Raw genomic sequence first — 22,572 nt, 5'->3', positions numbered from 1 at the left:
TTGTATCATGTCTTGCACTGTAACAGACTCAAATGCTCTGTGAGAGCAGGCTGGGGAGAGAGGGTCCAGGGCAGGCGCCCACCTTCTCTCCACCTGCTCCCCTCACCAGCCTCGTGCCCACAGAGCCTATGGGGTAGAATAGAACTAACGGGGCAGGGGGAGTGGGGAGGGGTATGTATTTATAAAAAGGCATCAAACAGTTCATGGCAAATTATGTTATATAAGTATCAATTACTGGGAAAAGAGGAAGAAAGTCACGCACTCTAGTACAAAGCATAAGAAGTTTCTTGGAGTGAGCAGAGAGGGAAGAGGGTAGACCTGAAGGTTTTCATAGATTAAATCCACAAAGATAAAGAACAAAAAAAATAGCAGCTTTTTTTTTTTTTCTGTACAGACGTATAGATGAATATCTGAACCGTAAAAAAGTTATAAAAGTGACATTAAAGACGATGTGTATGCAAATGTTTCATGGTCTAACATAGAACTGTAAGACCCATGAAGAAGTCCTAGTAACAGAGAAAATGTCAACAAAGCTTAGAATGCTTGAATCCATTTACTGCTTTTCTTCGTACTGTTGTTGTGGTATTTGAATTTCTTTCCTTGCAAACTTGCATAAACAGTTGGGCTGAGTCCCTGGATACCCCTTCCCATCTGTGTTCTTGGGGGCCAGGTGGGGAGCTGGGGCGGGGACAGGAGACTGGCACGTGGACGACCTTTACTCAAAGCCTGTCTTCCAGGCTCCCGACAGGACCTGTTTCCTCCAGAATTCCTGGGGGCTAGAAGGTGTGGGTGCAGAAGGGGGAGCGGGGAAGCCATCTTCACTGAGAGGAAGTCTCATTCTGTCCAGTTCCCCCAAATAATAACCTCGTCAAAAGCAATCAGACCTGTGTGAATGTGAGACTTGAAAAGAACACCAGGGGATGATCGGATGGAGAGCATCACCAGCGTGGCTCTTAACGAGTGACTAGCTACCATGCTCGCTCAGGCCTCTGGAAACAAAAGAACAGTGCGGGGACGGTGAGGGAGAAAGTTCGGGGTTTTGGCAGAATTTGGCAGCGTTAACACGGTAACAACCTTGGATGAACGATGGCCCTTTGTAAATTTCGTATGTCCCTAAAAATGTTAAAGATACGGTTAAAAAATCCTGTCTCAACGTGTTTTATAAAGACCTATGGTGACGGGCAGGTGTGTTCAGGGGGGCCATGGAGGGACAGACGTTGCCTCAATCCAATACAAAGGGCGTCGGGCTTGCAGCAAATGTGTTTCCATCATGAAGCAGAAAGAAAGAGAAAGGTGAGAGAGAGGGAGAGAGAGACAGGGAGAGAGAGGAGACTTGATTCTCAAGTGTTCTGTTGCTATTAAGTGTTGTCATTAAGGTTCTTAAAGGCCCATGTCAGTTAAGGGTTTGGGTAGGGAAATAAAAAGCTGCTTGCATATTGAAAAAAGGAACATCCCAAATGTGTTTACTGCAGAGAAGCTGTCTCCCGTGGGCAGCAATGGCAGTTCTGAAGATCCACTGAGGTACAGGAGGCTGTGAATAGATTGTTAAAACTCTCCCCCCCACCCGCCGCCGTGTGCGCACGTTACTGTTTGCACGGATCGGGATCCAGGATCAGCAGGTCGAGGACTGGGGCAGAGGCAAGGCCCGCTCCTTCTTGCGGCCCCCGTTCATGTGTGCATAAGGCTGTCTCTCGTCGAAGCTGGCTCGAAGGACCAGCACGCCAGGGCCCGGACCGTTCTCGGCCTTGTGTCCTGAGTGTCTGTCGGGCAGTGGCAGGGAGGACGAGGATGCCGAGGGGTCCAAGGGGACACTCTCCATGTTCTCCGGCTCTAGGTCCAGCTCCTCTGGCTCAGGTGGCTTGTTCTCCTCGCTGTAGTAGAAGGAGACCTCCCGGAAGCCGGGCTCCATCTCGTCCTTGATGCTGCTGATGATTTCCAGGAAGGAAGGCCTCATCTTGGGGTTGTACTGCCAGCACATGCGCATCAGTTCAAACCTGAGGGGAAGACAGACAGAGATGGGCCCAGCCTGGAAGGGGGCCGTGGCCAAGCAGCCCTGTGGCTACTTGCTGTGGCTTCCCCACCTACATGTGTACAGCAAGTGTGCCAAAGCAGTTCTGCTGCCTGTCTGGGCCTCTGCCTTTCTATCTTGATGGCACAAGTAGCCTTCAGCTTCTCCTGACTTAACGTCCACCAGTGCAGTCACTTCATCCAGACCCAGGACCCTCCACAATACAAAACCCGAACTCTTACTTCCTGAGAAGGACAAATACAGGTTCCACACAAGTCTGCTATTACAGGTATTATTTACATAAAAAACAAACCAGCTTTCTATTTGAAGCATCTCTTGCAGCCACTGATTAAACATTATTTCCAGAATTAGAATGCAAGAAACCTCTGGTTTCTCACTAATAAGGCTGAGCAGTGATCACAGCTTTCCCCATGGTGATCTCTCCTTCAGTTCCACCCATGCCATTTCTACTCTTCCTCCTGGTGGCAGGGGACCACTGGCAGAGAACTGAGGACAGGCAGTGCCAGGCAGCATGGCTGCAAGACAGAAGGGGTGCACGACCCACGTCTGGCGCCAGGGCTCAGGCTGCTCACTGCATGCCCTGGGGCGGCAGAGCCGGCCTGGGAGCCTGGCTGCCCTGAACCCAATGAGAGGCCCAGGGGGGCCCTGAGCCAGATGCCAACAAGCCAGCAGGGAGAGCCTGGTGGCAGAGTCCCTGCACAGGCCTGGGGCAGGCAGAGGGGGCACCTGGGCTGCAGCCCCTGGGAAGCCCTCAGAGTCACGTGGCCACAGGGAGCAACCTGGCATCGGGCCTGAGCCCCCAGAGCAGGAGGCTGCACCGGAAAAGCAGGGTGCTGCCGGGACAGCCAGGAAAGGCCCAGGCTCTGACGAGGCTCAGAATGGCCGCAGGAGGAGAGGTGCTTCTTATTAATCTGGAATGCAGAGTGGTCCAGCCAAGTAGACCGCTGGCGCACAAAGGAGGTGGCTGAACAAAGGTCCAGGCTGGCCAGAGTGTGGAGAAGGTTCCGAGAAGGGACTGGCCAGCAGTCCTTTCTCAAGAAGACCAAAGTGCCTTCCCTTCCACTTCTGTTCTCGCTAGAAAATTCTATTGTATGTTTTGTTTTAAAACTTCTGGCTAATGGGATAGTTTTCAATAAAAATGGCCAATGGAACTACCCACATCTAGGAAGCTCAAAGCACCCCAAACTGGCTTCTGGCCTCTGTCAGGCTGACACTTAACAGACAGAGCAACTGCCTAAGTCTGGCCCCAGGGAAAGTTCCAAGGAGAGAAAGCCTGTGGGGACAGGAAAACTCCCATGTCGATCCGCCAGCTACCTTGAAAGATGTTGGAAAACGGTGTCAGGTCAAGTCAGAGGGAAGAGGATGTGACCTTGAGGGAGGGTGGGAATGGGAGAGAGGCCTGCTGCCTGCTTTTGTAAATCAAGTTTTATTGGAACAGAAACACTGTTTGTTTACATATGATCTATGGCTGCTTTCAAACCACAACTACGAGTTGAACAGTTGAGATGGTTTGGCCTACAAGCCCGAAATATTTACCGTGTGGGCCTTTACAGAAAAAGCTTGTCACCCCTGCTCTAGCGGAAAAAGAATTAGACAAAACATGAAGACTGACTAGTTCTTTCCCCTCCCAACTGAATCACCTACACTAGGTCACAGCACTAACCACACGGTAGTTAATTAACGCTCTCGGTAGTGTTATGGGTGTAAATGGCTTTACTCTTCACGAGCCTGGGAAGGTGTGTATCATAATATAGCCCCATTTTATAGATGAGGAAGTGGAAGTACCAAGAGATTAAATAATTTGTCCAAGGTTCCCAAACGAGTGAGGGTGGTGCAGGGATGGAGTTCTCGTGAATGGTGTTTTTACACTTTGAATGCCACCGACCTCAGAAAGAGGAATTTTCTCTCAACCTAAACAAGAGAAACCACAGTCCTGCCTGGAGGCTCTCCCTCTCCTGGCCATCCACCGACAATCACAGGTGTCCTGCGGGCTTTGCAGATAAACTGGCAGCTTGTCCTTGGGTCACATGGCAAACAAGCCTCCTTCCATAACCGCCCCCCCCCCCCCCCCCCCCCGCAAAGAAGAAAGGGCCATAAATACATGAAATCCCTCTCCACGGCTCGGCTGCAATTTCCTCTCTGGCCGACTGACTTATCCCTGAATAGAAGCACAGCCAGGGCCAAGGACACGTGATGTGCCCTGGCTCCGTGCCCCTTGGCCTGGGGCTGAGAAGGTGCCACCAGCAGGGGAGGCATGTGAGTGACATCAGCACAAACAAACCACGTGACACCACTTTTAAACCATTCCAGAGTCACGGCCCTTCCACTGCTGCCCATAAAAGGAAGTCTTTTTACTCTGTGGGATTCAAGACCTTGTTTACACTATCTCCACAAGAAAACTTTCCAGTAGACTTTAGAAGGATTTATGAGCTGATAAAACTCCTCTTTAAAAAAGCATGTTTTTTACAACTGGTCAGCTCCGGGGAGCTGGAGTCGTCCTTTACTGAATGCCTGCATCGGAGGCGTGCGTGCACGCAGCCTTCACCTGGGGCAGGGGCAGGACCAGACGGAGCTGCTGCCCTGGTGTGACCCCGGAGGCCGGGTGATGGTCTCATCCGGCTCACTGTCCCCTCCCCATCCCCAGCCCTGCTGTGTGCGGGCAGGCTGCAAGCACGGGCCAAGCGGCCTAGGGCGGCCCAGCACCTAAGCACTGGCGCAGCCTCAGTCCAGGTGAGGACTCACGACAAAGAGCCCGCATTCCAGAGAGGACCTGCAGGGCTCATTTGCGCCCGTTCCTCCCCTCCTGGCAGCCCTGAACAGCCAAGACTGTCTTATGACCACTTCTCAGCCAGGAGGGGCAGTGGGACAGGGGCCTGCCTGACCGCTCACCCCAGGGTACTCTGTTTTGGGGCAGAGATCTAAGGCAGGGCCCGTGCACCAGCGAAAAGCCCACTGCAGGCTAACTGGGCATGAGTGCCATTCCTGACTGTTTGGATCCCACTCAAGCACTGGATTCCCACAAAACTGGCCCAGGATTCCCGACAACGTGGGGGCTTTAATCAGCAACGGGGAAAACCATGTTTGAAAACTGCAAAACCACCGAAGTCTACTGAGTTTGTTTCAGACTCATCCGTGAGCTGATGACTCTCTGGGCTAAAAAGTTCAAATTCCTTTCTGAACACTGCACACTGAAGGCCTCCCTGGCAGAGGCTCTTGATGTGTCACACTGTCAATGTCCCACCCGCAGAGAACATGGTCCATGCTCAGCGCGCACCTCTGCTCCAGCCCGTGTCCCAGCATCAGAGTCCAGTCCTTCCAGTCACCGGACTTGCTGAGGGTGCAGACCACTCCCCACAGTCCCAGCTCTGGGCTGGAGCAGTCAGCACTCACTCAGAGGGGCTCAAGGACATTGGTGGTGTGAGTATGGAGACCTGTGTGCAAGAGAAGGTTAAGGACAAGCTTTGTTGTCAATTTAAAATACGGATCCACCATTGAACCACAAGCCGAATCTGTCTCAGGCCACTTGCTGATCGACTCACGCTGAATCTCAGGGTTGAGACCCATGGGCCTAGACACTCTGCAGCCTGGACCATGGTACCTTTCCTCTAAAGTTGTGCACCCTGTTCCATTGAGGGGATCAGGACTGTTGGCTACTTGGGAAGAGCCAGTTTCATCTGCTCCCGGGCATCGCCGGGGAATGATGGTGAGCTGAGGTCCACCAGCAGCCACTGCATACCCGCCCCCTGTTACCCTATGGGTGCCATTCACACCTCTGGAACTGAAGCACACGACCTCTCTCCCACATGGCGGCCCACGATGGCTTTTAGGCAACTCCCGAGGGCTCAGTGACTCTCCTCTCCTCTGAGAGAAACAACAGTCCATTCTTTCATTTTTTGTAATAAAAGAACCCCTCTCCCAGAACACGTCTTCCTTACCTAAGCTCATCAATAAATTCACAAGGACAATACGGACACTCCTTATAAAACTGACTTGCCTCCTTTCACTTTGTTCTTTCCTTAGAAGGGGAAAAAATTTGCTAAGGGGGTTCTAGATGGCGAGGCAGAAATGCCTCCTGAATTATACACTTAATATGCCAGAGTAACCTCTCCATGCAAATTTCCTTGTCACTCCATGCTGGGAACAGGAAGTATGCTGCCTTTCCCATGGCAGGGGGGTTGCTTCCCAGACATATTAAATTAATATTAAAACTCCAGTCACCTGGGTGCAGATCAAGTTCAAGAGTCCCACAAATTTCTCAGAGACAATGTTTGTTCAAGTCAACAAGAAAGCTCAAAAGCAGTACCTCTCCTCCCACCACCCCCAAACCACACGAACAAAGCTCACACCTGCTTTCTTGGACTGTTCCTACGCTTGCTAAAACACCACCACTTCTAGTGTTAGACTCTCTTCTGGCACCGGACCCGCTCAGGCCAATTCAGTGGGCATCACTCCTCAAACTCCGTTACTGATACTTTTGCTCAGAAGGAAGGCTGTTCTTCTAATGGGCTGACAATGAATACAGTGGCTGCACTGTTCAAAGTGCGGGGCAGTCACCTGTGAGGGGGGCAGTCATCAGTAGGGTGTGGTGGCTGGCCTCTGACACCCCAGTGGTCCTCACTTCCTGGTGTCCACGCCTCACATAATCTCCTTTCACATCAAATAAGGCTGCCCGTGTAGCCCATATGAGGTTGTGGACACCATGGAGCGTGACTTCCAGGCCACAAAGAACACTGTGGCTTCTGCTCTGCTGTGGGAGCAATTGCCCTGGGGTAGGGAAGTCAAGCTCTAGGCCCGCGGGCCAAATCTGGCCAGCTGTCTAATTTTGTAAGGCCTATGAGCTAAGGATGGCTTTTATATTTGTAAATCGTTTAAAAAAAATCAAAGAAGAATAATATTTTGTGACAAAATGAAAGCTATGTGAAATTCAAATTTCAGTATCCAGAAATAAAGTTTTCTTGGAGCACGGCCACACTTGTTCTTGTGATGTCTCTGGCTGCTCTTGTACAACAGCAGAGTTGAGTAGCTGCAGTTGAGATCGTAGGGGCCCACAGAGCTGAAAATATTTACTATCTGTCCTTTTGGAGAAAAGGTTTTCTGAGCCCTGCTCTAGAAGAAGTCAGCTGCATGTCACGACGACACTCAAGCAGCATCACAGAGGAACTAAGGCCTCACGTGGCAACTGGTGGCATGAGTTCTGCATCTTGGAAGTGGATCCCAGCCCTGGTCAAGCCTTCAGACGACTGCAGCCCTGGCTGCCAGCCAGACTGTGACCTCAGGAGACCCCCGGCCAGAGCCAGCCAGCTAAGCTGCTCCTGGATCCCTGACCTCCAGAAACTCTGTGAGATAATAAATGCTTATTGTTGTCTTAAACTGTTAGGTTTCGGGTAATGTTATACTGCAATAAAAAAAAGCTGACACAGGTGGAGAGAGGGAGAGTTTCCACCAGGGGCAAGAAAATGCACTAAGTGGCCATGTGCATCTCTTCCATTTTTGGGTCCTGAAGTCTGAAGAGGCTGTACTAGGGAGTCTGTTGGTGAGGGATCCAGGACGCCCACTGCCCCCTTATGCACAGCCCTCTGAGGAGTGGAGCTTCCTGTCATGCGTGGGTGTATCCTGTGCCCCACGTCCAGGACACATGTACGTTTCCTAGTCTGGGCCCATGCTCAGATGATCAGTGGGTACCCCCCCCAACACACACACTCACACTCTCTCACACTCACACACACACACACACAGACTCATACACTCACACACTCACAGACACACACACACATACACTCTCACACAGACTCACACTCTCTCATACACCCACACACACACTCGCACACATACACTCACACCCTCATACACACACATACACTCACACCCTCATACACACACTCACACAGACACTCTCACACTCAGACACATACACTCACACACACACTCACACTCTCTCATGCACTCACACACACACATTCTCACACACACACACACACACACTCTCACAGACGCTCTCACACACACACACAGACTCACACTCTCATACACTCACACACTCTCACACACACACACACTCTCACACTCACACATACACACACACTCTGAGGCAAAGATGTTCCCTTTCCTGCAGCATTCTCTGGCCTCTTTCCTAATTCCATGCAAGCTGTCCCTGGGATAGAACAGGCTTTGGCTGAGCAAATGCTCAGAGGCAGCAGTTAAAGAGCAGGATACCCAGCTGCCGTACCCCTGAAAAAGCAGCTCAGTCAGAGTCAGGAGAACAAATTCCACCCCCACTCCCCCACCCCGCCCTCTACCTGGAGCTTAGGGATCCAGTCTTGGAAGCTACACTAAAAATGCTTTAAAAAAACCCCCGAAAACCTTGGTTTATTGACAGGACAATGGTTTCTGCTTCCCAGGCTAAGGCAGTCAGATTCTAAGACAGTCCACAAGATTCCCACCCCTGGTGTAAACGCCCTGTATGATCCCCTCACCTGAGTGGGAGGGACTTGTGAATGTGATGAGATTTCACTCCTCCATTTAGGTTTCTAATAATTGACTCTAAGTTAATCAGAAGGGAGATTATCCTGGGTGGAAACTTAATCAGGTAAAAAAAAAAAAATGTCAAAAAGCAGCAGAGAGAGATTCTCTTGCTGGCCCTGAAGAAGAAAGCTGCTTTGGGGGCTTCCCTGGTGGTGCAGCGGTTGAGAGTCCGCCTGCCGATGCAGGGGACACGGGTTCATGCCCCGGTCCGGGAAGATCCCACATGCCGCGGAGCGGCTGGGCCCGTGAGCCATGGCCGCTGGGCCTGCGCGTCCAGAGCCTGTGCTCCGCGACGGGAGAGGCCGCAGCAGTGAGAGACCCGCGTACCGCAAAAAAAAATAAAATAAAATAAAAAAGAAAGCTGCTTTGTTGTGAGAAGGCCAATGGAGGGGAAGTGTGGCAAGGACTGGGAGCTGAGAGCTAGCAAGGACTGGGAGCTGAGAGCTAGCAAGACCCTGGGACCTCAGTCCTACATCCACAAGGGGCTGACTCCTGCCAACAACCTGCGGGGGCCTGGGAGAGGGAGCCTCCTGAGCCTCAGATGTTCACAGCTCGAGCTGACATCTTGATCTCAACCTCATCAGACTGAGCAGAGGAGCCAGCACTCCCATTTCCTGATCCATGGAAACCTTGGGAGACCAAATGAACAGAGCTTTCTTGGCTGTTGGGGCCAATTTCCCTGGTACCCACTCGACGTGGCATCTGACTCACATCTGTAAATCACCCCACCATGATGGGGCCCTGCCCAAGTCAGTGCTCACTCAAGGCTGGTGCACGGGTAGGTGGCAGGTCTGGGTAGAGCCTTCCACACAGACACGGAGACAGCCCAACAGCTCCTCTGGGGCCCTTTCCAATGTGAGGCCAAATCTGTCCTGAAAAGCACTTCTGGAAAACTCCTGCATTGGTCTTGAAGTATTAGTGGTAGCCTACCTTCTACCTATTGGGATCCAGAAGAATCTTGAGCCCTGCCTTAATGTGCATGTCGAAAGCAAGTCCACTGCTTTCTGTACCTGTCTGCACCTGACGACCCAACCACAGCACACCTGCACATCCTCACACCTGCACACCCTCACACTTTCAGCAGCTCTGACCGCCACTGACAGAGGGGCTTCTCCTAAGAACACTGAGCAGGGAGGCCCACGAGGCATCATGGACTGTTTCCCATTATCTGACAGATCTTAGGAACAGAAAGCTACATGCCAGGGCTGTGCCTGCCGGGAGGCCCCCTGACCGCCTCTAGGTCAGCACAGCCGCTGGAGGAGGCTGCTGAGAGCCTGCCACTCACAGGCCTTTTATGACTTTTGTAAACACTTAACAGGAAAGAAACATGGGGGGACCACAGGTGGTGGCAGCATGCTGGAACTGCCTGCAAAAGGAGGTCTGAGGTCACCCCCACAGGCCTGGAGGAGCCCTGCTGATGGCTGGGGAGCAGCCTGGGACTGTGGCTTAAGAGTAATCAGTGTCATGTTGCTGCATTTTTAAAAAGAAACTCCGCCTGGAGCAGACCAGCAGGGATTGCTTTGGTCAAGTATTTCACAAAGACGTTTGGCCTGAGAAACCACAATGTAAACTGCAAATCCAAACCCCAGGATTAAGGAAGATGGGGAAGGATTAAGGCACTTGCCCAAAGGGACAGGTTCTTTCCATTAGGATAAACCCTCTTCTTAACTGCTCTGGTCATCCCAGCACCCGCCGGGGCCAGAGGGACCCAGCATATACATACAGCATGTCAGGACAGTTGTCCGGCTTGTCCAGAAGGCCGCCCTCCATGACGAAGCGAAGGACTTGCTCATTGGACAGGCCCTGGTATGGCTGCTCGGCCAGCGTGGCGATCTCCCAGAGGACGACCCCGAAGGACCTACAGGGAGAAAAGAAACGTGAGGTGCTTGGAAAGGGGTGGACAGAGCCACAGAGCCCTCTCCCTTTGGGCGACTGAGCGCATGTCGGGCAGCGAGCCAGGCCCTGGGCTAAGTGTGGAACACCCATCCTCGTGTCGTTGAGTCGATGCAGCCCTGGTGGCACAGCTCTGCCAGCTGAGGGGAAGGAGTGTTCAGGGCCCTTGAACAGCCAGCGAGCACGTGATCTCCAATGGGAGCCCCAGGCAAGCTGGCTTCAGGGCCCAGCCCCAGCCAGGACCCTGCAGGGCAGCGTCTCCCTAATGTGCTTTTATACCACCAATAATCGAATGCTGGTCCCCAGGCCCGGCTGGGACAGTGATTTAGTGCAAATCCCTGGGACAAAATGCAGCCTGGGACAAGCAAGCTGTTCAACAAGCTCCCCGTTTTGGAAACTTCTACCTAAGTGGTTTTCTATGCAGGAACCCCTGGTTGAGTTTTTAACTCTTAAGGATGCCTGGGCCCCCGACTGATTTCACTGGTCTGGGGTGGGGGCCTGGGCCTTGGGGTGTCGAAAAGCTCAGTGGGGATCTTACAGGTCCAGGAGGGCCCGGGGAGATGAGGGGCTCAGCCTCATAGTGGGGGACAGAGAAGGGTGGCACTGGCTGGGGTGGGGCTCGCGCACTAGGAAGAATCCTTAGGCCCAGAGTTTAGCCAAGGTAGGGGGAAGGGGATGGCTGAGGAACCAAGTCAGCAAGGGGAGCAGGGAGCGATTCCGCCTCGCATGAGCTTCTGCCTGTAGGTTAGAAGAGCCTACTACTGGAAAACAAACTAAAATAGGTATACACATACACAGAAATTTCAGACTGAGGATGTTAAAAAAGGCAGTGCTGTAATCTGCAAAATAAAGGTGGCTTCCCAGCATACATCAGCGTCTTTCACAAATTCTCCACGGTCTATTTGCCTTTCCATTCGGTTCATTTCCGCAGATTAAAGCCTGCCGCTTGGCCAACCCGAGGGGCTTCCTGGACCTTCCAAAGGCCAGGGGTGTGGGCAAAGCCGCACTGAAAATTCTGGGGCGGCGCTTCCCGCCCAGAGCTCTGCGGATCCTGGCCAAGCCGAGCCCGGAGGGCCGCGGACTTTGTATCAGAATGTTTTACTCGATGCTTCAGCTCCTTTCCATGAACAAAAGGGTTTTGTACAAATTGATGCTGAGAGCAGGTGTCAGACATAAATATTTAGAATCTTAGCCCTCAGAGGACAGACCCACCCAAGATCCTTTTGAAACTCAGTGACCAAGAAATAGTCTTGGTATTGCACGAGAGACCTAGGAAAGTTGAAAGCCCGGAGGCCCAAATGCGGTGTTCGCAGGCCCAGCCGAGGGCAGTGGGCTCCTCCCGTCAACCTGGGCTGGGGGATCTCCGCAGACTGAATTGGCCCGGTCACCTAGGTCTCTGCCTCAGAGGCCACGGCTCCCAACTCCTCCTCGGAAATGCGGTACCCAACTGACGGCAGGCCTGGCCTGAGAAATAACCTGAAAATGCGGTTTCTCCCAGCCCCACGTCCCCCTCCTGCCCCACACGTTCCTCGGCTGTGCCAGCTACTGTCAGGCGGCCAGCGCCCACCGGACGGCGCCCATGCTGACCTCTCAGCACCTACCGCCCCACTCCAAGCTCTGGGTTACTGTGGACCTTTGACCTTAATGTGTCTCAACTCTGTCTCGCCACCCTGATATTGCCAAATGTCTCCTAGGAGATGCCATCAACCCTGTGGAGAACCACTGCTAGTGTAACATCACTGAAACGAGAACCACAACTCTAGTATATAAAGTCAGAAGCTCATGCGTTTAGCTTCTCTCCTAAGTGAATCAAAGAAATTCTTCAGAAATTAAAAAGTGTTTCCCAACGGGTTTGGGGCAGTCGAGGAAAAAAATATTAACTTTCTTAGAGAATGCCACTTTCCTTTGTAGAGGAGGGGAAAAAAAATCCTTTTCTTCTCTCCTGCTCAGTTCTCGGCTGGGGCTCTGTATCAAAAGACAGATTAACAAGAGAAAGGGTACAGATTTTTTTAATATAAGTTTTACACGACACAGGAGCCTTCATAAGGAAATGAAGACCCAACAAAGTAGTAAAACCTAAGCATTTTTTATATTAGTTTTGATGAAGAGCACAAAGTCATGGAAAAAGGGGGACTAGGACAGAAGGATATGAGCAAAGGGTACAATGAACTGGGGAAACCCAGCAAGACTTGTTAGTTCAGATTCCTCTTGGTGTCTTAGAAAATAAGGACGCTTCTTTCCTCCAGGGCATATAAGGGTCATAAGCCTGCTTCAGGGGAAGGTCAGAGAGTCCTTCCTGCAAATTCCACTTTGCGACTCCTTCAGCTTAGAAGAGTCAGCATGCCAACAACAAACTCCTCCAGTATAGCACAGGGAACTGTATTCAATAGCACCCTGAGGTCATCCTTCCCACACCTCCTCAGATAACCCCCACAGCTTGCCCGTGCAGGCTCAGACCTGCCCAAAGGTCTGCTCCCCTCCTTTCGTCCCCCCAGCGCATCCTCAGTGCAGATGGTCCCCCTTGCCTGGCCTGAAGGACGCCTCCTTTTTGGCACCAACATCTTACTGAGAGGAGCTTCACACTCTAGCTAACGTGAACTTCTTAAAACACGGCTCTAGGTCACTCTCCGGCTCAGAAGCCTCTCCTCACGGAGCCTGCAGAATTAGTCCCAAACCCCTAACAAAACAGCCAAGGCCTCACTTGAGCTCTCTTCAGCCTAACTCCCTTGAGGAAGTCCCACCATCCTCTACACGCACTAAGCGCTTCCCACCACCGTGGAAAGAGCCCACTTCCTCACTGTTCGGAAGGTGACAGTCCATACTTCAGGGTGCCCCACGACTCCCGCTCTTCGCTCTTCGTCTGTGATCCCAGCCTGTCAGGGTCGCTTCCTATTCTCAACAGGACTTCATCCCTCAGGGACAAGGACCATGTCTCTAGGCGCCCTGGCTCTTACACACGCTGAGCACTGTGCCTGGGCCACGCCAGGTCCTCACGATCACACACATGAAACAACACAGAAGGTGACAGAGCCGGCTCTCCACAAAGGCTTTCCCTGGAGTGACTCTGGTTTGATGTCAGTGTCACCTGCCTGTGAGGGCCACTTAGTGCTGGCATCCGGGCGTCCTTCACAGGACATGACTAGCTGAGTTCAACCATTTTTCTGCCCCAAGGTATGGAGGCTAAAGCATCTCTACCCAACACCAACGTGCCTCCCGGTCATCACCAGTTGTCACAGGGGCCATTTAAACATCTATTGAGGGGCTTCCCTGGTGGCGTAGTGGTTGAGAGTCCGCCTGCCGATGCAGGGGACACGGATTCGTGCCCCGGTCCGGGAAGATCCCACACTTGCCGCGGAGCGGCTAGGCCCGTGAGCCATGGCCGCTGAGCCTGCACATCTGGAGCCTGTGCTCCGCAACGGGAGAGGCCACAACAGTGAGAGGCCCGCGTACCACAAAAAAACAAAACAAAAACATCTACTGAGGTTCTGCAGACATCCCCAAACAGACCTTACCTCACAGATGGAGCAGCTGAAGTCCACAGATACCCCATGGTTTGACCAAGGCCACACAGCCAGAGACGCTGAGAAATACGCAACACCTGCATGCTTTTCAGAGCAGGTCATTTACAATGTGGCACTGGCATTTAATGCCTCATACAAAACCAAGCTTTGAATTTTATGGATTTAATCGCTAAACATTAGATAAATGCCTTTGTGTGAAGTCTTTTCTAATTTCGAGCATTGGGGCTGTTTTCCCAAGTAAGGGACAACTTGGTGTGAGACTCACTTCAATTCCAGTGCTGGTTAAAGTCAGCATTCAATAATTATACCACCTCATACAAGGACGGGATCTGTCAATGTCCCACCCACCAGCAAATCGAAACCTACAGAGATATCCACATTACCAGCTGATGTGAATTCGCCACTGAAGAACCAAATAACTCTAGGAGGGAGCAACCAGCCCTGGATATTTGTGGCCACTTGGAAAGCTTCTCAGTAAGTCAAGAAATGAAGACTGTTGTAGGGTGATTCAGTTGCCCAGGAAGGAAACACACCTTCAAGCCATGGATTTCCCCCTCCCCAGTCCTGCGCCTGGTTCCCTCCATGCCTGGAGGGCACACCTGTGTCTTCTAACCCAAAGGAACCATTTGCAGGGACACAGTGCTACAAGAGAGCTATAGGAGGTACCAGGACAGTGCCCAAGGGCCTGGGAATAATGTCTCCAAGGATAGCAGGAAAACCTAAAGATGTTCCACCTAGAGAAAAGAGACCACTTCCTTGTGACTCTAAGGCCTGTCTTATCAAAAACAGAGCAGGTTGTGCAACCGTGCTACAGAGAAGGGCCAACGGGGTGTCAGCAAGAGGCCGACTTAAGCATAGCATGAGAAAGACCTGCAAGACCCAAGGATGTCTTAAGGATTAGGGCTGTCTGTCTTTATGAGAGAGGAATTAGCAGTCCCTGGAAATATGTGAGCAGAAGCTCAAAAACCAGCTGTCAAAGATGCTGTAGATGGGGTGTGGGGACGGGTCCCGACCTCAGAATACCTTCTGATCCTAAAATTCTAGGGTATCTTCTGCAAAGTCAAATACAATTCTTTGTATTTCTTCCTAGACTTGAACTATTTAGGGATGACTGTTTTGTACCATTGAATACACTCAAAAATGATTTTCATTCCTTCAAGAGGGAGCACTTTAGATCCTGGGGAACTAAGAAGCCTTCCATATTCTCCATTGTCCTAGCCTACCCACCTTACCAGTGTTATCCTCAAAGGCTATGTTAAAAAAAAACAAAAACTAAAGCACTGTCAAAGCCTGAACATGGAATGGAGTGAATATGAAATCCCTACTCTTGTTTATATATATTTTTTCTTACTGGTTCATAATGTCTATGTCATCAAATGGGAGAAAAATGGCAATGAACACCCTTTACTCCTGCTTGTTGCAATTGCTGCTAACCAGAATTTGGTAAACTTAGCCTGTGAGATATTAACAACTCTAGTTTTATCTTCCTGCCCTGCCTCTGTTTTCCCTGGCTCTCGTGGTTTTCTATGTTACTGCACTGTAAGCTGACCTCAAAGTTGTTGGAAGCATGGATCCTAGAATAAACAGATGCGGGTGTGGGCCCAGGCCTGTCCTCTCCCCATCATCTCGATATCTAAAAATAGTGTTGAACACTTTGATTTGACTGTGAAGAGGGAACCGTCTTGAACAGGCTGATTGCAAAACAGATCTCACACTTGAGCTCGAGAAGAAATCATGCTTTGCTGGGTCATATTCAAATGCTATTTCCAATTTGCACCTGTCTTCAAAATAGGATCCAAGGCCCTTGATCCCAAGGTTCACGAGGTTAAAAAAAAAAAAATGATGTCGGTCACTATTTAAATAGCTCCTCTATGTGCTCATCCCTACAGCTGGAGTAAACAACTACCACTTCTGTAACCCCCCAGCAACGGGATCTCCTGAGAGGACAGCCAAGAAACTAGCTGACGTTCTAGAAGGTAGATGTGCCAGGGCCTTCGCCTGCCAAGAACCTCAATCGTATTTCAGAAACTGACCACCTCTCCACAATGTTGCTGAGGAGCCTCAATAAACAATCCTATCAAAAGGCCTCTGCATCCGCAGCTGATGCACCTTCTACCCCAAGATACGTCCATGACTAAGGGAGACATTTTGCTTTCCACACCATCCCTGGGTCAGCAACGATAGGTGCTCATTGCAAGAGGACAGACAGCAGATGGAACCAACAGGAAAACATATCAAGGCTCATAAGCTTTGGGTCTAAAATAAGCAGCATCTGCAATCTGAAGTTTTAATTAGGTGAAGCAACCACCTCCCCAAACACACACATACGCACACGCGTACGCACGCACACGTCGCATCTATTTATTGCGAAAGAAAATGAGAGAAGGCAGGTGGGGAAGAAGGAGAAAGAGGTAAAACTTTCTGGCTTGTCCCCATACCCTAGCCCCTGGTGGTGTGTCTCCAGGCCTCCCAACCACTCGGTGAGCAGCTAAGCATTGAAAAGCAATGTTGGTCCCGCAAATTCTTTAGATCCCACAAGTGCCCACTGACAACAGGAACACGTCAGTGATGAGGGGGTGGCCCCCATCACACTTAGTCAAAGCCGGAAACAGGTAACAATGAACAGAAAACAGGAGGAAAGGAAAGGAAAGGACTCGTGGGGGCCGGGGGCTGGCATTATGGGAAAGGTCTCTCGTACCAGACGTCAGAGTGCGTGGTGAAGACTCCATCCTTGAGGGACTCGGGGGACATCCAGCGCACGGGCAGCAGCCCCTTCCCTCCCTTCCGGTAATAGTCGGTCTCATAGATGTCTCTCGTCATCCCAAAATCTGTGAGAAGGAGAGAAGGCACGAGAGTTACCCCATGTGAGTAAGGTCCGGGGAGAAGCAAAGAGGCACAGTGACGTCTCAGAGGAGTCCTGTGCCCACAGCCAAGTCCAAGGGGAAACTGGCTTTAGGTAGGCCGATATCCATGCTGCCACCTGATGAGGCAGAAACTGTAGGGGAGGACCGGTGAGTCACATGACAAGCAAATGCCCAGAAATCTCTGCCTTTAAATATATTTACAATGTGATTCTTTTAAGAAGGTAGCTCCCTCATTGCATTTAAAATGAGAGGCATCTTACAAATTATCAGGACCCATAGTTTATCAGGAAAATAGGTACTGAGTAGAGCAAAGGTCATTTGTATGTGGTTTAAAAACATGATCAAATAGCCAGGAGCATGTTGACTTTTATTTACTTAGTAACACTGCCTCATTATCAGAGGAAAGAAAGTAGTTTCACCATCTAATAAGGGGGAAAATATTGAGAGGACCAATTCACGATGAAAAAAGTACACAGCAAGATGCCTAAGAGATGGTATTTACTAGGCCCCTGAAGCTATTACTCAATAATGTTTTTCAACATAATACTCCCACTCATTTTTGAAAATGTCTTCCATTTCCCATGTCTCTAGAAGATGTCACATAATTATGTTTGATGGCAGGCTTGCTTTATAATCCTAAATTATTGCTTCTTTGTCAGATTTTGATTTTCCACTCAATCATGTAACCTTTCCTTACAGGGACTCTTCCGTCCTCCTTCCCAGGAGAAAGGGCTGCTCTCCTTTTTAAAATGTTCATTTATGTCTCTAACTCTGCCACAAAGAGGTAAGGCTACAAAGCAAACACAGAGAACAAAGTTCCTTGGACGTTAATCAACATAATTTCCTTGTACTATGCTAACGGCCATCGAATTGCCTCTGGTAAAACTGCTTGTCATATTTGTAATCCATGGGACGCTGGGCATTAGAAAAACATCTTTGAATCCTAGCGAAGAATAAAAACGAAGTGCTAAAGTCTTATCTCTGAATTATCCAGTGACGTGCAAATAGAGGATCTGCTTTTCCTTGCACAACAAGGAAAGACAGAAATCCCAGAAAAAAAGCACAGATTATTTCCTCCTTAACCCAAAAGAAAAATTTCAAATTTCAGGAAGAAAAAACACAGTACAAAGAAAACATCACTATAAATATGCCACATGGTTAAATAGCAAATAGAGTCCTTGCTGATTTGGACTTCCAATGGCAAGTGGCACAAAAACGGCTCTCCTGCAGTGAGGGCGAGCAGGGAAGTAAAGGAGAAGGAACTGAGTTAGGCCACGGACACTAATGTTTCCATTTCCGAGGACCTGCCCCACACCCAGCACGTACGTGCCTGGTGCTTTCCTGCACCGAGTCTTTCCCAGCATCTCATGACTCTCTTACAGCATCATCCCCATTTCAGAGGTCAAGAAATTGGGGCTCACAGAACTTAAAGACACTTGCCACAAGCCTCACGTCTCTTAGTGGCAGAACCGGGATTTAGTTTCGTTAGTGCCTGCCTGGCTCTGCAGCTGGGGAAGGGGAGCTGGTTGGCATCTCTGTGGGAGCAATCTGGGTCCTCGCTGAGAAGGGAAGGGGAGGGAGCAGGGTACACAGAGGAAGCCCAGGCAGTAGCCATAGGGGCTCTTCCCTGAGAGCCCCAGGGCAAGACAGCCTCAGACTTTCAGGGGTGTCAAATGTGTGGATGCCTCAAAGGGCCAATCCAAGGACACACGGAATAACTGATGGCCAAGGATATTTGCTATACGATATGGCTCCATCCATTACCTCTAGCTCCTACAAATGAAAGATAAAGATGCCTATCCCCACTTGGGAAACCATTCTAGAGGGGATACTCATTGCTCACCAAAGGGCCAAAATATTCATTCAAATTCATTGTTAAAAAAACCCCCAAAACACTGCTAAAGGAAGGCGAGCACTTCCAGAACAGAGAGTTCAAGAGCTAGACAAAGAGGTTTAAATAGTTTTTGGATGTAAAGTCTTCCTGTAGCTTCTCAGGATAAATACTCAGCATTTTCCTGAAACATCATCATCTCACAGTGGGAAGAGCAGGTGGTCCCCATGCAGCCCTGATGCTTTATGTGTTTTATCAGGCAGATTCAAGGACCAAAGTAAAAACCAAACCACCCCCCTTTTTTGGTGTTACAGTGGATGGTGGCAACAAGGGGTCTAAGGAGGAGTTTAGTTAGCTAATAAGTAAGGCCTGCAACAAAGATCAAGAGCTCCGAGGTTGACCAGCTCGGGTGTGAACCCCAGAAAGCAGCGGTCTTCCCTCATCCTGTAACCACTTCTGCTCTGTGCACGGGCTTCACCATCGGTGACCTCACCTCTTAGAAAACGCCATGGACCCCCGGTTGTTGTGAGGCAGACAATGTTCCTTGTAAGCTGGAAAACTGGAAGACATACTGGTAGTATGGAGGGCAACTTTTAGGCACAAGTCAAAATCACCTGAGGACACTGTCTCAACCATTTTTGGAAACAATGCTTAGAACTGTTCTGCCAAGAAATGCCTCAAGTGCCAGTAGAGGCAACCTCACGGACCATGGCCTCAGCTCACCCTTGGCCACTGCCTGGACCACTGCGCCCATGCACTATCAGGATTAGAGCCAGGCTGGCTGGGTTTGCGACTATTGACTGGACACAATCACATTATTCCAGAGAGTAAGACTCTGCAGTCACGGGACGCATTGGAAAACCTCTCCAATGCCCACTTGGTCCCTAAAACATGTGCGAGTTTAGTTCTTGCTCAGATCTGGAAAGCTAAGGACACACCTCCGATTTTGACTGTGAAATCTTCGGCCACCATGCAGTTCCGGGCAGCGAGGTCTCTGTGGACAAACTTATTGGCGTTGAGGTATGCCATGCCATCTGCAATCTCTCCAGCCATCTGGATCATTTTGCTTAGGCTGGGAGGTGCTAGGACTGGATTATTCTGTTGGAGATTAAAAAAAAAAAAAATCCACGTGAGAATTTAGTAATTTTTCCCTCCCCGTGTTCTTTCACGGTTTGCAAATCCACCTTTGTTCAATCTGAGCACCACAGGTCATTCTGCTAAGAAACCAGGAGTGGCTCAGAAGGAGGCCATGGCACTTGCCCTCTGACCACATCACAAAGCTGCAGAGAGAAGCACCTATTAGCACAACTTGGGAGGACCAGCATCTTCGATATTGGGTGGGGCCAACATTATTTAAAGTGAAACCAGCAATTTTTGATATTAAAAATTCTGGATACTCAAATTCCAATTAGTGTATGTGTTCCTTTTATTTCTATAGTCCAACTCCATACAGGGAAAAGGAGGGAGAGGACATTACAAAGACCATGTGGAAATAAGCAAACGGGTTTCTTGAATGGACACTGGATGTGTTATTTCCTACATTAAATTATTTAATCCCTTTCTTTCCCTTCAACTTTCTTCTAGAGTACAAAACCATCAAGATGAATTTGTTCACCTTACAGAGTGGCATTCCTTGGATTATTATCTTCTGTGGGTGCTGAGGAAAGCAAGCCCTTGACAGTTCATTTAAGTCCAGCAGAAGCTTATTCTGGGGGGGACCAATGTCCAACAGTGACAGGTAACATGGATAAACGTTTCCTCTTTGCAGAGAAGGGCAACATACCGACTTCAGAATTGAGAAGAAATACCCTCAAATAATAAATCCATTTAGAAAAGTTTTACATAAAATGTGTGTCCAAGCCTCTTTATCCTAAAAGAAAGTGTAGAAACCAATCAGCACCCCCAGTTTAGATGCTGACCACCTCTTGTTTGTGTGAGTTCAACAGACTTTACCTCAGTTTCCCTGACTACAGAGCATCTGTCACAACACAGCAAAGCCATCCTGCTCTGACAGGTCCCACATGTCCCCTTCCCAGCTCAAACCCTGCACCACAGGAAGAACATGTCTGGGCTTTAGGATCAGACAGTCTGGCCTCCTGCCTGGGCTCTTTCACATGGGGTCGAGGCGGGGTCACTGCTGGGAGGATGACCTGGGACCATGCATGGCAAGTGTCCGCCAGTGCCTGGCCAAGGTCCACACCCAGGGAATGCTGGTTTCGCCCAGTGAGGTGCTAGTTTCTGCCCCAAAGCTGGCTTCTAGGAGCAGTATAACAACTCTCCAAGTACTTGGGTGTTGGTTCCCTACACTTGAATTCTGAAGCTACTATCAGGACTGTCTGTGGTGATTTAAAATCCTCATTACTGAGTTGCCTGGGGAAGTGATGTGATGACCCAAAGGGTAAGCCAAAACTACCCCCTTCCTTTACAAAGGGGCCTTGCTTAGAGGAGCCTTTTTCCCTCAGGACCTAACATTCCCTTTAGCCTTTTCAGGGCTTTAGATATGCATGGTACACCAGGAAATTGGCAGGTAAAATGTTAACTTTATGCTCATAATACTTAAGTTGTGGAATATTAAGTTAGGCGCTTATTAGAAGTGGCGCTTCAAAATATTAATATGAAAAACAGAATCAAAAAAAGGAACCTGATTTTAAGTATTGAAGGAGAGGGCTGACATTCTGTCAGTTCATGGTGCTAATACTGCCATGCTTTCAGACGTCTTAGAAAACAGAAATACCTAACTTGCTTAGAACTACTTAAGACACGTATACACAAGCATCCGCATTTAGTGAGGGAAATGAATGAATCTTCGGCGGGGTGGGGGGGAAGATGCCAAGTAGAATATAATGAAACCACAGGATAAGCATACGTATTTTTATACTTGACATGGGTTAGAAAGAACAACTTTAAATCTGACAAATCTAAAAGTGAATTTTTGGGGGGGCTTCCCTGGTGGCACAGTGGTTAAGAATCCGCCTGCCAATGCAGGGGACACGGGTTTGAGCCCTGGTCCGGGAGGATCCCACATGCCGCGGAGCAACTAAGCCCGTGTGCCACAACTACTGAGCGTGTGCTCTAGAGCCTGTGTGCCACAACTCCTGAAGCCCGGGCGCCTAGAGCCTGTGCTCTGCAACAAGAGCAGCCACCGCAATGAGACGCCCACGCACCGCAACGAAGAGTAGCCCCTGTTCACCGCAACTAGAGAAAGCCTGTGTACAGCAACAAAGACCCAGTGCAGCCAAAAATAAATAAATATTTTTTAAAAGTTAATTTTTCATCTGAAAAGGACTTTAGTAGTCATCTTGCCCAACCCTCTTATTTTACACATAAGGAAACCAAGGCCCAGAGCCTGAAGCAGCCACCTGAGGACGCAGACAGGTAGTGGCAGAGCCAGGACTAGGGCTATGTGTGGCAAATTTTTATTCTGTGCCTGAAACTGGGTACGAAGGAAGTAAGTGCTTCAGACTTTTCAGAGGTGCCTTAAATGAATCTGATAAGAAACATACTGCCACATCTCCAGTTGCCCAGCTGATGAAGCTTTTCTCCTTTGTGCTGGCTTGTGTATTACAAAGTGAGCTGGGAAAAGGCACTAAGATCCAGGGGAGCTGGGGACCCACGCTGGGCAGAGCACAGGGTGGGTGTGTTGCAAACTGCCCTGCTCGGGGCCTCAGTCCACACTGGGCCTCGCGGACCTCGCAGAACCACACGTATCATCTGCGGTGAGTAAAGGAAGCCACGTGTGAACAAGTGCTTGGAACAAAAATTAAGGAACTACCACTTGGGAGATGATTAAGTTGCCGATTAAAAGAAGAAAACAAAAGATTAAGCTCAAACAGAGAAAGGCTACAGACATTCAAAAAGGGTAGAGAAAGGGGAGGATCCAAGGCACAAAAGCAGACCCAGAGCTTCCTCAAC

At 49.8% G+C, this 22,572-nt stretch overlaps 1 protein-coding gene across 1 annotated transcript in view; it reads right to left on the bottom strand.

Annotated features, from left to right (window-relative positions):
- Positions 1–1,507: 1,507 nt before the first annotated feature.
- IGF1R (insulin like growth factor 1 receptor) overlaps positions 1,508–22,572 on the bottom strand; it is a 301,935-nt gene continuing 280,870 nt past the window's right edge. Inside the window, exons 18-21 of the mRNA XM_065871399.1 lie at positions 19,599–19,758; positions 16,664–16,793; positions 10,275–10,409; positions 1,508–1,994 (exon numbers count right to left, since the gene is read on the bottom strand). Of these exons, the coding sequence (XP_065727471.1) occupies positions 1,613–1,994; positions 10,275–10,409; positions 16,664–16,793; positions 19,599–19,758 (807 nt within the window). The 3' untranslated portion in view covers positions 1,508–1,612. The remainder of the gene's footprint in view (positions 1,995–10,274; positions 10,410–16,663; positions 16,794–19,598; positions 19,759–22,572) is intronic.

Source organism: Phocoena phocoena, chromosome 2 (assembly GCF_963924675.1).
Source record: "Phocoena phocoena chromosome 2, mPhoPho1.1, whole genome shotgun sequence".
Lineage (NCBI taxonomy): Eukaryota > Metazoa > Chordata > Mammalia > Artiodactyla > Phocoenidae > Phocoena > Phocoena phocoena.
Note: the sequence above shows the minus strand (reverse complement) of the source record. Positions and strands in the feature narration are given on the sequence as shown.